The sequence below is a fragment of the Sparassis crispa genome, assembly GCF_003851025.1.
Source record: "Sparassis crispa DNA, contig_000008F, whole genome shotgun sequence".
Taxonomy (NCBI): domain Eukaryota; kingdom Fungi; phylum Basidiomycota; class Agaricomycetes; order Polyporales; family Sparassidaceae; genus Sparassis; species Sparassis crispa.
Window position 1 is genome coordinate 1,217,866 of NW_020939755.1, and position 13,402 is coordinate 1,231,267.

At 51.9% G+C, this 13,402-nt stretch overlaps 6 protein-coding genes across 6 annotated transcripts; 3 read left to right on the plus strand and 3 right to left on the minus strand.

The window, feature by feature from the left end:
- Positions 1–61: 61 nt before the first annotated feature.
- On the minus strand, positions 62–2,434 carry SCP_0904040 (MBOAT-domain-containing protein; the record flags this gene model as incomplete). The annotated part of the gene is made up of 10 exons (XM_027761637.1): positions 62–196; positions 251–463; positions 517–547; positions 612–645; positions 708–895; positions 991–1,607; positions 1,658–1,703; positions 1,752–2,044; positions 2,105–2,339; positions 2,415–2,434. The coding sequence occupies 10 exons, from the start codon at positions 2,432–2,434 to the stop codon at positions 62–64; spliced, it is 1,812 nt and encodes a 603-aa protein (XP_027617438.1).
- A 310-nt stretch (positions 2,435–2,744) lies between these two features.
- SCP_0904050 (hypothetical protein) lies at positions 2,745–4,413 on the plus strand (the record flags this gene model as incomplete). The annotated part of the gene is made up of 6 exons (XM_027761638.1): positions 2,745–2,753; positions 2,810–2,892; positions 2,948–3,068; positions 3,127–3,186; positions 3,233–4,302; positions 4,362–4,413. 6 exons carry the CDS (start codon positions 2,745–2,747, stop codon positions 4,411–4,413), a joined length of 1,395 nt encoding a protein of 464 aa, XP_027617439.1.
- A 269-nt stretch (positions 4,414–4,682) lies between these two features.
- Positions 4,683–5,233, minus strand: SCP_0904060 (hypothetical protein; the record flags this gene model as incomplete). The annotated part of the gene is made up of 5 exons (XM_027761639.1): positions 4,683–4,770; positions 4,835–4,938; positions 4,996–5,048; positions 5,101–5,121; positions 5,185–5,233. 5 exons carry the CDS (start codon positions 5,231–5,233, stop codon positions 4,683–4,685), a joined length of 315 nt encoding a protein of 104 aa, XP_027617440.1.
- A 393-nt stretch (positions 5,234–5,626) lies between these two features.
- SCP_0904070 (UPF0357 protein) lies at positions 5,627–6,129 on the plus strand (the record flags this gene model as incomplete). The annotated part of the gene is made up of 4 exons (XM_027761640.1): positions 5,627–5,630; positions 5,684–5,918; positions 5,973–6,037; positions 6,092–6,129. The coding sequence occupies 4 exons, from the start codon at positions 5,627–5,629 to the stop codon at positions 6,127–6,129; spliced, it is 342 nt and encodes a 113-aa protein (XP_027617441.1).
- A 2,783-nt stretch (positions 6,130–8,912) lies between these two features.
- Positions 8,913–9,731, plus strand: SCP_0904080 (hypothetical protein; the record flags this gene model as incomplete). The annotated part of the gene is made up of 1 exon (XM_027761641.1): positions 8,913–9,731. The coding sequence occupies one exon, from the start codon at positions 8,913–8,915 to the stop codon at positions 9,729–9,731; it is 819 nt and encodes a 272-aa protein (XP_027617442.1).
- A 372-nt stretch (positions 9,732–10,103) lies between these two features.
- Positions 10,104–13,156, minus strand: SCP_0904090 (hypothetical protein; the record flags this gene model as incomplete). The annotated part of the gene is made up of 14 exons (XM_027761642.1): positions 10,104–10,315; positions 10,369–10,587; positions 10,636–10,765; positions 10,817–11,088; positions 11,145–11,284; positions 11,339–11,739; positions 11,808–12,013; positions 12,067–12,185; positions 12,243–12,348; positions 12,410–12,488; positions 12,538–12,622; positions 12,680–12,764; positions 12,816–12,972; positions 13,028–13,156. 14 exons carry the CDS (start codon positions 13,154–13,156, stop codon positions 10,104–10,106), a joined length of 2,340 nt encoding a protein of 779 aa, XP_027617443.1.
- Positions 13,157–13,402: the final 246 nt, after the last annotated feature.

Sequence of the window (13,402 nt, forward strand, 5' to 3'; positions counted from 1 at the left end):
TAGCCAGGTGAACCGCGGCCTGAGGATAGCGGCGGCGTCCCACCCGTATGAGCGCAAATGATCAGTACGCGACGTAAGCAACGCAGAGCAGAGGCAGTCCCGCATAGAGGCCCAGCCAGAATACAATGTTACCAAGGAGTTTGTTGCGCTTTATAGCTGGAATACGGCCAATAGCAATCAGTGGGAGTTGAATGATCTACGCAAGTGGAAAAATTAGCAAGAAATCAGGACAGGCGTAAATTACACCCACTTGGAGAACAAATAAGTACATCCTGATCTTCTTCGTCACAATCGCCATGACCAGCTCGTGGGCAGAGGCACTCAGTAAGAACGTCAAGAACATCGCGCTGGTGCGCGACAGCTGGTAGTTGGTTATCGTTGACGCGTATACATGGCGCAGTAGGAAGGTATGCACTGGGCGGTTCCATTTGCGCGAGAATTCGTCCCACGACGTAGAGTTCCACTGAGGGATAGCGGGTTAGCGCGCAACGGCCTGCTAACAACCTGTCAACTTACCCAGTCATCATAGAACCGACGGTCCGCAAAGCTGATGCATGCATGCGCTCCTGTCAGGGCTACCCATAATTCTGGACAAGCCATACGCCACTTACTAAGATAGTTCTGCGAATCCATTGCAAATACATTCTAACGGATTAAAGTGAGATCATCGAGTATTAGTCGATACTGAGGAAGCGGTCAATACATACCGAAGATGAGATAGAACAGTAACAGATATGCGATCATGAACGGTAGCGCAAGATCGAGCAGGGAGCGGAAGAAGGACTGATCCGGCGTGGGGGTCAACGGAAGGATGAAGCTCTCCGTCACTGTGTACAACAGCGCGAACGACCCGAACGTCGCCACTGTCTTCTCGAAAACATATAGTGGGCGGATGCTGCAAGTGATGGACAAGGAACAAATCAAAAAGGCAGGAACAAGCGACATGGCGTAAATTTTATATTCATGACGCAATACATCTGGAGCACGCACCGATCCGTCCTAGGATACTCCAGCTCATACACCAGCGACGGGATCAGTAAATACACACCGAAATTTCTCAGCGAGATATTGGCAGGCCAACGAATGTGTTCGGGACCCGAGCTAGTAAGTTCCGCCTCCAGCTCAGCGTGTGCGCGTGCCAACTCCGCAATATGAGAACTCGGGTGATTTGCAAGAATCTGCGACGGTGTCGGTGGGATGTCCGAGGGCTCAGACACTCCAGCCACGCGCGTCCCGGCCGTCTTGACTTGTGTCGTACGTTCTGGTGTGTCGGAACGGGAAGAGGATTCGGAATCCTGAGTGATGCGAGAGCCAGAAGCCGTGATCCGTTGGCGAAGTGCAACGGCGGCATCCGGGGGAATGTATGACGTGGTCGAGCCCTCCGTTACCTTAGGTGTTCCGTTGGGATAACTGTTCCCGTTGCCGACGTGCCCCCCTTCGCTTTCAATTTTGGTTCTGTTGGCTTCAGCAGCTGCCAAGGCAGAGTCCCAGCCACCGTCCTCTGCTACGGCGCTATGCAACTTCGCGTAAATGCTCTCAGCCTCGGCGTTTGCAACCGTCAGGTTCCCGTTCGTGGCAATGTACGAATGCACCTTCATTATCATGACCTAGACAGGTATCAGAACCGATGGGACAGTCATCGCGAGTCAACGCTCACCAACGAATGGAGGGTCAGGAATCCTGACTGGACCCAGGGCCATTGCCTGAACATGATGAACACAATTTTGCCTCAAAGGAAGCTATATACCCACCTGTTGAAGGTCCACGTAACTGCAAATGCCAGCACACAGCACTGCCACAAATGCTGTAGTATCACCCCCGTCCAATGATACTTAATCCACCCATTCTTGATAGCTTTAGCGAAGGGGACACAGAGGAAGGTGCTTCCGACAAGGGTAGCATCGGAAAGTGTGAGGGTGATTGCATCGCGCGAGAACATGGTGGCAAATCCTAGGTTGAGGGCGTAGCCATTGGTCTCGATGCTGCGTATATATGTGCGCACAGTGAAGATAAACATGGAGATCCAGAAGAGCGTGAAGAAACCCTGCCAACCGCGTTCAGCTGTTTGGCATTGCTCCGCTGGGCACGAAGAAGGGAGACTCACGCGGAACTCATTACTACCGGATGACTCGTTCGTTGTGTCAAAATGCGATTTGCGCGGAGTAAACGTTATTACTGCGCGCATGTTGTTTGTTGAAGACGAGCGAAATGGCTTCGACACATATAAGGTTCCCTCCTTGGTCTCCAAACCGACACTAGGATTACGAGCGAGCGAGGGCGGGGCATGCCCACTTTCTCCTGTGGCGTCGGAGGGGTTGCCGGGGTTCTGAGATGGGTCACTTGAACGATATACAGCGGTGAATGAGGATAGAACACACGAAAATTCAGCAGGCTGCGAAGACTAGAAGACGTACCTGGGCTGTGATAAGGCCATGAATTGTCGGGGTGCGGAGTCGGGCTCGTTGCGTTCTATATATCAAGGGAAGATCAGGGGTGTTAGTATGTGGGTGGGATAGGATGAGTGAGCGGATCTCGGCAGGACCAGGTGGTGAAGACGGCCCTAGGGATTACAGCAGCTTACTTATGACACGCCGCTGCTAAGCGTTTACATCCGACTCGGACACTCGGAGGAGCAGCACAGCCGCCCGTGCGCGTCACAAGTCACGTGCTGGTGTTCCATGTCATCCCGCTTACCCGACGGCTGAAGCGCTCTCCTCTTCCCCGACACACCTCCCGTCCGCGGCATGGATCAGGTCCGTTCTCGTGGTATACACAGCTAACCCGCACTGACATATCCGCGACATCACAGGACTCGTTCAGGAAGCTCCTCCAAACCCCGGGAGCCTCCATTCAGCACGGCTCGCTCCTCGCCGCGGGGACCAAATCGAAGCAGTGAGTCCTCTACTCCCCACCTGTTCAAGTGCAGTAGTTCACGTTATCTGCCCAGGAAGGTCGTGAATTCTGTCCAGCCTGCGTTCAAGCCTCGCACAGTCAAAAAGAAGACCGAAGGACCCTACCGTGATCGCGCCGCCGAACGCCGCCTCGGGCTTGACAACGATTACGCGCAAGCGAGTATAATCCGTGTAATGTCCGTCGATCCAATGTTTCTCATTAGTATGTTCATAGGTTGAAGCTCTCGCAGAAGATTTCGAGCGTAACAATGCCCACAATGCGGACCGTGAGGCAGTAAGTGCCTTCGCATCCTCGTTGTACGCCTTGCTCATCCGTGTAGGTAGAGGAGCAGCGCCGCTACCTTGGTGGGGACAGTGCGCACTCCGTGCTGGTTAAAGGCCTTGACTACGCGCTGCTTGAGCAGAACCGCGCGCGCGAATCCGCGTCGACTAATGCTCAGGACGATGACGCGCTCGAACGCGCATTTGTCGAGATCTCCGAAGCGTCCTCTAGCGGGCAGAAACGCACGCGCGAGGAGATCGTGCAGGCTTTGAAGAACAAGAGAGCAAGGGTTGGTAAAGACGCAAACGCACGGCCGGAGAAGCTTCCGAGTTCTGACGTGGCACTCGAAGAAGCAAAGAAGGTGGGCAAATTTAAGCCTATCGGTTTCAAACCTATCGGAAGTATTGCGGGGGAGAAGGCGAAGAAGAAGGTGAAGCAAAATACAGAGGCGCTGGGTGAGAAGGGAGAGCGGAAGAAGAAGCGGAAAGTTGACTCAAATGCTGATGAAATGCTTCCTCCACCACCTCTCCCTGTACCTACCCCTTCCGCAGACGCTGGTCCATCGAAGCCGGTCGTTCCATCTGTTCCAGAATCAGGATCAGAACCTATACCGGAAGACTTCGATATCTTTGCGGACGCTACTGAATACACAGGTATTGACCTTGACGAGGACGAGGACAGCGACAGCGAAACGCAGGGAAAGATAAAAGAAGAAGGTAGACGAGAGTTTGAAGAAGACGAAGAACAGAGCGTACCCTTCAGAAGAGAGTGGTTTGAAACGGAGGAAGATGAGCAACCTCCATCTCCCAAACCTGGTGTGGATCACGCTGTCACGACAAAACCACCACTTCCGAACACTTCCCGATTTCCTACTACAGGTTCGCCTGTCCCGGCGGTGCCTGAATTCGAGGAAGGCGAAGAGGAAGAAACAGAGGCTCCAGTCCGCCTGCAACCACTTGCATCTTCGGCGTTGCCCTCCATTCGGGACTTCCTCGCGCTCGACTCGGCGGCAGACAAGGCGATCAAGCGGCGAGCCCGCAAGGATAAGAAGCGCGAGGGTGGTGGACAGGGCGGAGGCGCCAAGGACTCGAAGGCTGAGAAGGACAAGCTTGACAGAGACTACAAGCGGTGAAGCTGCCTCCTCTATGTTGTCAATAACCACTTGCTGACTTTATTTTCTTCACCAGATTGAAAGCGTATACAGATAAGAAGGCGGCTGCAGGTGGGGACAAACGCTGATACCCTTTCTCTGTATCCTCCAGCTTTTCGCCATGTTCATCTTCGCATTCTGCCGCCCGCTGTACGTATCCGGGAGTAGGTGTAGTATGTACTGGTGGCATGCTGTATCTCAGATTCTCAGAATCCCCAAATTTGCCATCTATCGATGGCGGAAACTCAAGCGTACATATCATCTTTTCTACGCCTCTGCCGCACAGGTTGCGCTATCTATGTTAGACCGTACGTACATGGGTTGCAACACCCAGGATGGCAAAATGCGTGATCTACCTCTACTCGCTCTTGCTTGGCACGGCTATCCCTGCGCGGTGAATGAACGTTGCAAACGACATTCGTGCATCGTCCTGGTCTTCCAATGATCTATCCGGAATGCAGTATGTCAGCGATCTATCGTTCAGAGCTAAAAGATATGACGGAGACTTACCTGCGCTTCATCTCGCTGCGCCATGTCACCTCCCTGAGTTCTGGTGTGCGCAAGGCAGCACCAAAGGTCGCAAGGACCAGGGCAACAAGCGCCTCAAGGACAATCTGGAGATGGACATTGCGTTAATGCGAATTATTGCGAGCCATCAAAAGGGAACATACATCTGCTGGCAGTGAGCCCTCCAGCCTCCCGAGCGCCTTCCGATATGACAGGTCTGCGTATGCCAGAGTTGGTGAGATGCAGACGAACCCAGTGAAGGGACTAACGTTCGTAGGTGGAGAAGGCAGCTGATGCGCGTACACTCGTCAGATCCAGTAAAGCGCTGCATTCTTGCGAGGACACATGCTAACCGTGTAGGAGGGCTATGGTTGCGATAATGAGCATAATGTTGCCCATCATAGTGCCAGATCTATGCCAGATAGATAGCGGATGTCCTTGGTGACTTGGAGTAGGACGACCAGGAATGCCGAAGTTCTGAAGTTGCACCGGAAGTAAATGGCGTGCGATTAGAATGGTTCTGTGGAATTCAACCTACAATTTTCAGGACATATGTACATACACACAGTGAACACAAAGACCCACTGATTCGAGGGTCGTGGTTTGACAATTGTGCGCGGAAGGAAGTGCGGAAGTGCGGATCAGGCGGTCGCGATGCGCAAGCGTGATACAAGGGGAACCGGGAACCAATGACGGGTGTCTCGCTTGTTACACACCCCACAACCGTATTGCTCATAAATTCACTCAGAAATGTTGTTTTGGCTGTCCGTCTTCGCTCTGTCAGCATTACTGGTGATGCGTATGCAATCGTCTAATTCCTCATCGTGCAGTTTCTGACAGATCCTGGCGCAGTGACATTCCGATACCGTGCCACTCTCATTCCCTACGTCCCCGCCCCGGTCAAGTCTCTGTTTCCGGGTCTTGCCCGCTACACCCCATTGACCACATTCGCCGAGCAAGTTGACGCGGGATTAACTTCTACGACGTTTGATATCGAGGCGAATGTCAGGGAGGGTGACTCCAGGGCTGGTTTAGATGAGCGTGGTACACAGGAGGTCCTGGAGATCATGCGCCGTGAACGGGTCAAGTACGTCGATTTGATTACTGTTTGGCGTAATCTTTTACATTTCTCCGATACCAGCTTCGACCAAGCGAGGTTGATTCGTCAGAACCAAATCCTTGCAGCAAATGGCATCGACTCCTCAGGTGTGTAAATCGTTGCACAGCCTCACCACGATACTTCTGCTGATCTGCTCACAGGGATGCCCACGGATGCGAAGGCAATTACCCGTCTATGATGTTCCCCGCCGCCTTTCCTGCTCGGTGCTGCCTTCGACCTTGTTGTCTTTGTCAACGACTCTCATTGCACTGTTTTCATGATTTCCGCTGGAGATAGTTTGTACCGTGTCTTGCTGCAGCAAGATCGTGTGTGCATATCTATTTACCGGCACCATGTAGCCCCAATGTACTACCTATCTAATACCTGTGATCTCGTTGGATTGACGGAGGGGCAACGTGCAGTCGTTCTTTCTGAAGTTCCTAGCAAGCCCAAGGGGCATGCATAAATCGGATTCTAGACACAGGGTCAGAAAATCCGGTTAAGCCCCCCCACGACCCCCTCCCCCCCCCCCCCCCGTGGGAACTTCCCACGGTCCATATATAGAAGGCACCTGCCATATAGAGATGGTAATCCTAGGCTTACGTGATGCAGGTCACCTTGTTAGTCATCGTTGTGACCCGACATCACATCTGGTAGCGCCCGTGCCCGCCGCCACCTCCGAGCAGCCCACCCCTGCAAGTTGCGCAAACACTCCGTAGACCATCATCAAAGGTGCCTTTCAGCTACTGAGTGTATGGTTTTACTGCAGGAGACCCTTACTTACCTCCTGCCGCCCATTTCATAAGTAAAAATAATTCTCAGTTAAGGACCTCGGAGCCCCCCCTACCCTGTGTCTCAGAATCTGCCGGTGCATACCCCTTGAGCAAGCCTGTGGATTGCAGTGTAGTACTGATGATCGGCAGTCACGTGTCATGGAAGCTCTGATCAGAGACGGTGACAGACAAGTGACAGATGCACCGTGCTGCACTTCATATTCTCCCTCTGCTCTTGACCGCTCATATGCTTCGCTGTAGCATAGTTGTCGATATCACTCTAGAGACAGCTTGAACCACTGATGCCTTCATTTGAGTTTCGCGAGGCAAACCCGCCTTCGCCATTTCACAAACTTTCTCCTCAGGCATGTCTTCACAGTCGAAATCATGATGCATAGAGAGCTGCGGATTGATGCCCGGGTTTTGCAGACTGCTGTTCCCTCAGAAGTGCTGGACGAGATCGTTGCCTGCCTTCTTGCTGGAAAACACGCCTTCTCGTCAATAGCCAACTTCTCCCTTGTCTCCTACCAATTCCGACGCACTGCTTTAAGACGCTTCTTCGCTAGACTCTATGTACGCTCTCCCAGTCACTGGATTCACTGTTGTCAAATTATGGGGATATTCTCTTGGGCGCGGTCAGTCTGCTCAGTATTCCACGAAGCTTGCGTTATATTGGCGGTCCTTGACGCATATATGCGCATATACCTAGCTTCTTAGAATGCTCTTCAAAAACCATCAGCATACAGACCGAGAACCTAATCGAATATTACAATCTTCAAGCTGTAGAAATCGATTTCTCCCCGGATGGGCTCTCCACTCAGACCAATCGCATCCAGCTCATCTTCCAGCACCTGCCTACACGTCTTACTTGTCTCACTCTAACGTTCCTGCCACGTATTGATACTAGCCTACTCTCGCTGATTTCAACAAACTTTCCTGCTCTCGAGACGCTTGAACTGACATGTACTGAACGGCTTGACGAAACTTGCTGCTGGCTTTGCTACGAAGAGTCCTTCAGTCGCACCCTCCATTCGCCTATTACGGAATATTACAGCACAGTAGAGGACCTCGCGGTAGCTGCCTGCACCTACAACTTGTCGCGCATATACGCGGTCTCACTTTCGCGTCTAGGTCGCGTTTGCAACAGCAATCAAGCCTCTCAGGAAGCTCCAGCATCTCGTCCTTGGCGTCTTCCTCTCCGACGTCGCTCTACCTGACAACCACGTCGCGCATCACCACCTGTATAACCCATTCGACCCGCTGCAAGGTGGTGCGGACCTACCGTACGGTCCCGATTGCTGCATCTTTTGCGCAGACCAAGACGTCGAAGTGAGAAGAAGAGAAATGGTCGCAAGCGCGACGGTAGCGATCATCGTGGAGTCTCTCGAGACTGTAACTTGGAGCACCTACTTCGCGAAGAACGAGCCTGGCGACGACGAGCAGACGAGAGAGACCACAGCGTGGGTCCGCAGGAGGGACGGGAAAGTTCACGTGAGGAGAACCCCGTGGTAGATCGGGAGTTAGATATCTTGGACCAGCGGGCCAAGGTGCGGAAGATATGAGCCGTAAACATGCGAAGTCTGACTGAATATCGGATGCAGCTGCTGAAACCCCTGGGAAAGGCGAGTAGATAATCCGTTGTACTGTTAACATGCTTGGAGCAATGCACCTACCATGTCGAGGATATCTGGTTCTGCTCAGGATGATGCGTCCGCGGTGAAGAGCGGTAGGGGACCTACAGTTGCTATTTCAATCCTTGCAAACACGCCGGTGGATGGTCACCTCTTCGTGTTACTCTGGGTTTTCCCGCAGGCGAGTGTTGACACCTGCAGCTTCACGCTCATTCAGCCAGTGGACTAATATGGAGTTGTGACGCGTAAGTGCGTCAGAGATCATGGCTTTCCTGCTCAACAGCGTTAATTACAGCGTCTTCTCTCCTTCAAAGTACAGACTTCTCATTGCATATTTACGGACGCGAGAACAAGGAGAGAGCGAAGATGCGATGTCAAAGTGAGTCAGGAAAAGGATTTACTGAAGGGTTTCACTCATGCTGTGCTCGTTTCGGCCACAAAGGATGTCCTATACTGGTTAACCCATTGTTCTGTGGGCGATCTGCACGTGGCGTTCACGACGGACTGCCTGATACATAAAGGTGCGTTTGTAACTCCATCATTCCACCCACAATCATCGACACCTGGGCTCCAAAACGATGTACGCCAAAATCGACGATTTCTACGATTTCTTCTCCAATCTTGCCTCGGGGAACTACCAGACCCTCATATCAGAGGGGCTGGCCACCAAGTCCCCAGTGGCCACATCATCGAAGCGGGCATCCAACCTCGACATTAGCCCCTCTGCCGCACACCAACCCATAAATACTACACTCAGAAGCTGCAACACGTCCTCCGGGATCACACGACGCGACGAATACTCATTCACTTTCAAACACATGATCCATGACCTCTACGACATCCAAGATTTCGCAGCCATGGCCGAAGACGTGGTGAGGACGTCCCGCATGAAGTTCCAGCCGCTATCGGATGAATTCAAAACAAGGAGAGAGACAGGAGCGGAACACCTGCGCGCTCTGAAGAAGCGTCGCACGGCGAGGAGGACAACCGTTAATGAATCAGTGCTCCAGGATCGCGGTTGGTATTACGATGTGGCTGCACCGACCTCGCTTATAGACGACGCTGCGTCGCCACCATTCTCCGGTCGGAGTACTTTCAACAATGCGTCCGCCACATTGCGCTCGGCGAGGGATGCGTCTGAAGGCATGCGGGCGCTGTGTGATGCGATTCAGGACGTTGGCGGGGATGAACGTTCTATGGACCTGAAGCTATCCCAGGCACTGCAACGGGTGGAATTACAGGTCGCTCAAGGCGGCTCGGAAGCCTTGTCCACATATCAACGGGGGACCTTTTCTAGTTATTGCGACCAATCACCCTTCGATGGCGAACCGATGAAGGAAGAAATACGCGTTACGGTGGGCGGTAGGTCTACGATGAAGCGTCGCCGTGCAGACTAGACATGAAAAGCCTACAATCCAATTGCAGGTGAGCATTCCCTGTTCATTGAGGTGAACAGACACTAATGATTGATTATGCCAGGACCCCAAATGACTGTAATGTCTCTCAAATTGTTTTGGATTATGTTACCGACTAATGCTCAGCGAAGCTGGTGTCCACATAATCTTGTTCTCATTTTGCATTCGAATATACCAGCGACTTCTTCTGATACCTCACGGAGTGTTGTCGAGACTTTGAATTATGATTGCATAGGTGGTTGTGGATCTTCAACGACACCAACAGATTTCTCGAATTTACGGGACATCTCATACCACATAGCACTGGTTAACAGTATCATCTGATTCCAGTATAAGGTGTACATGCGAATAAAGTTAGACAAGAGCCACAAAACTACTCGCACACAGAGGACACCGCCGCGTAGCACCAAGCAGGTCTTGAACGAGCCAACTCCTGCGCACCGGTTCTGGCAGCCACATCTGATTGGTCGTGGCTTGTGAAGGCGACAGAAATGCCTTCTGGCCACACCCTACACACGTCCGCACCATCGGGGTCGACAATATGAAAGAGGTTATACAACATCGCGCTGGCGATAGCGGTAAGTTGCCACAATTGACTATTTACCAAGTCTGAACTCACCCCATACATGGCCATTTGGACACACAGCTGTAGACGTGTCCGGCAAGGGAAGCACAGCGTGACAGGCCGGGCACAGCTCATCCAGGTTAAGATGATCGCCTTCTGATGACACAGATGACAGTTTCATTGACAGATCATCAGCTTCCTTTACCAAGATTGATGGACAACTGGAATGTGATGCTTGAGCAATAACCCTACGGATGAAGGGAGCGTCATGTACTGTATGTGATTGTCAGTTGAAGTCGGGCCAATGCTCAAGGCACGCACGAGTTGATATAGACAGAATAGCTCTGACATGCCGAATGATGGTGAGCAGAACGTGGTGCCATATTGTTGACGATAAGTAATTTGCAGCTTGCATAAACATGCCTCGCTCTTGGGATTCTTCAGAATGCTCCTACGGAAAGTTGTCGAATAGGCACAAAACGCCAGATGAGGACTGACATACCTGGCAAAACTCTGCGACTTTTAGTCTCATGCGTTGGCGAAGAACAACATCCCATCCAAAAAGATGCGTAAACAGCGATCGTCTGAAATCGTACCGTACCTGTGGGGTCAATTCTGCGGTACAAGGAGTTACAACAATCTGGACTAAATCCTCAAGAGGTTGTGACCGCTGTACCAACTCCAGTAACTTTGTTCGTAGTCGCGACAGCCTCTCAGAGTCTAGAAGGTGTAAGAATGTCGGGCGAAGCAAGGATATAGGCCCCTGACCCGCGGCTAGTGGCGCCAGTGTCATCGGTCACGCCTGCATGGGGCTTACACGGGTTACATACCAGCCTTTGCAGACATTATCCGTTCACTAAGGTCACGGAGAACTTCTTCATCGGAGGGGCCGACCCATAACCGAGCCATGACAAACATACTGACGTGCTTGGCATCATATTTGTAGCTGAAGTCAGTAGGACGGCATGATCTACGTATGCTAACATCAGAACTAGGACGGAAACATGAATATTCATGAACTCACTCGTGAATCCACACGTACGTTGCAGAATCATCGTAGGAAGCCATTCCGTTAATACGATTTACATCCCAGAAAAGTGGCGGTTCAGGCTCGACCTTGACAAATGCGTTGCGGGCGGCCGCTGTCAGTCTTTCCGATGTGAGACTGTCACCATATGAGACACTATTCAAGGACGGCGCTGTGGAGAACTGATGTATAACGTGGAAGGATCCATCGGAAAGGCTCACGACCAGTGTGTCGCTGTGGGTGATGTAGCTAATTCCTGATGCTGGGCACAGCGCAGATGCGCCGACCGAGACCTTTTGGGTGCGAAGGTTGATAGCTCGTGGTCCTGACCAACCACCGGCTAGAGATAGACCAGACCAAAGATGGAGCATTCCCGGCTTGCAATACACCAGAATGGGCTGATTCATCGTGCGACGGGCCGGATCAGCTAGATACCGGCGCTTCTGACAAAAAATAGACCGCCTACGTTGCGCCCTGTGGCATCGATCCATTTCATACCAGTAACGTTTCGCCCATCTGAGTGGCATATAGCACCATCTTTGACGTTGATAATTTCCTTCAAGTAGTATTCAGTGATGAATCTTGCGTCCGACGAGGTGGAGTCTAGTGTCTGAATAACTTCAACGACACTGACTGATCCATCCGGACTTCCACAAGCCAGAAAAGCTTGGCCTGTAAGACCACAGGTAACTCCGAATGCTTATAATGACAAACAACGAACGAACATGTTCCGGGATGTACCGCGTTCCAAGAAGACCATGCGAGCTGGTTTATCCAGTTATCACTGATATGGGTGGTGGCGACACGACAGAATTCATAAGACCCGTCGGCACCAATACGCAATCTAGAGGCTCGCTGTCAGTAGGCTCGTGACAGACTGATCATCATTCGGGGGGCTTACCTGTAGAAAGTAACGTTACCAGCGCGATTGCCTGCCGCCAGAAGAGAGCCATCGAGGCTGGGCGCGGGTGACAGTCCGAAGTCGGCTTGCGGAGACCACCCGATGCCTGTGCATCTAGGTCTCTAACGGCGTTCTTTACTACACCGAAATCAGGTGGATTGACGCACATATAATTTGTGCCTGCAAAGTTTTCACCAACGTCGGGATCGATTCGGAATTTCGTAACTCCACAGTCATATCCCGCAGCTTTTGATGCAGTGAGAACAAACCATATGCTATGGATCGCGGTACGCACCTTGGTCCACTCTCCCTTTAGGAGATTCTTTACAGGGCCCCATATGGTTAGCTCCATGTTCGAGTTAAGTACAGCAATGACAGATCTATAGGCCTCTGATTGAGTTTGCCACACAGCACGAGCCGGAACGCAAATGCCTCACCCGGAATTACTATTGAGGCCGCTGGGGGAAGGCGCAGCAATTCTCAGAGCAGTATCAAGAGAGCCTAAGGAAACCGCTCCCCATTCTGGACAACACTCAGATACCACGCGTCGAAGTCGCAGAAGTGGGAAGTCACCTTGACAATCGGCAGGCCATTGATGAAGCAGTGCCTTCTCGTATTCAATCATCGTTTTTACCCATTTAACGGGTCGGGAGATATTGGGAGCATTTTCGACATCGAGCGTTCGCTTCGCTGCAGTAGAAGGCTCCACGTGGATGCCCACGTCGGGAGTCTAAATACGAGGTCATCAGATTGAACAACCTCTTTGAAAGACCTGAGAGAATCACCAAGATGTACACAGCGTATTTGGTCAACACTACCAGTTGCCCGTCCCCAGTCCACTGCATGCAATTTACAGAAGGTAGCGCAGACACCCCTGGTAACGTCAATGCTGTAAAGATGGGAAGTTGTGACATGGCCGTGCCCACGTTTGGCTACCTGCGCGAGAAGCTACAGGTTCAGGCTTTGGGTCAGGCCGGTATATTGCATGTTGCATAAGTGCTGGAAGCTCACCGTTACGGTAACCTGGGTAGGATTTTGTTCTGCTCTTCAGTATTCGCATGTGATGGCCTGCAAGGGTAAAAAAAGAACACACGCAACGAAGTTTGTGTTTGCCGTGATACTTTAGCCGTGAGGCGGCGTCTGGGATTCCGAGACCGCGT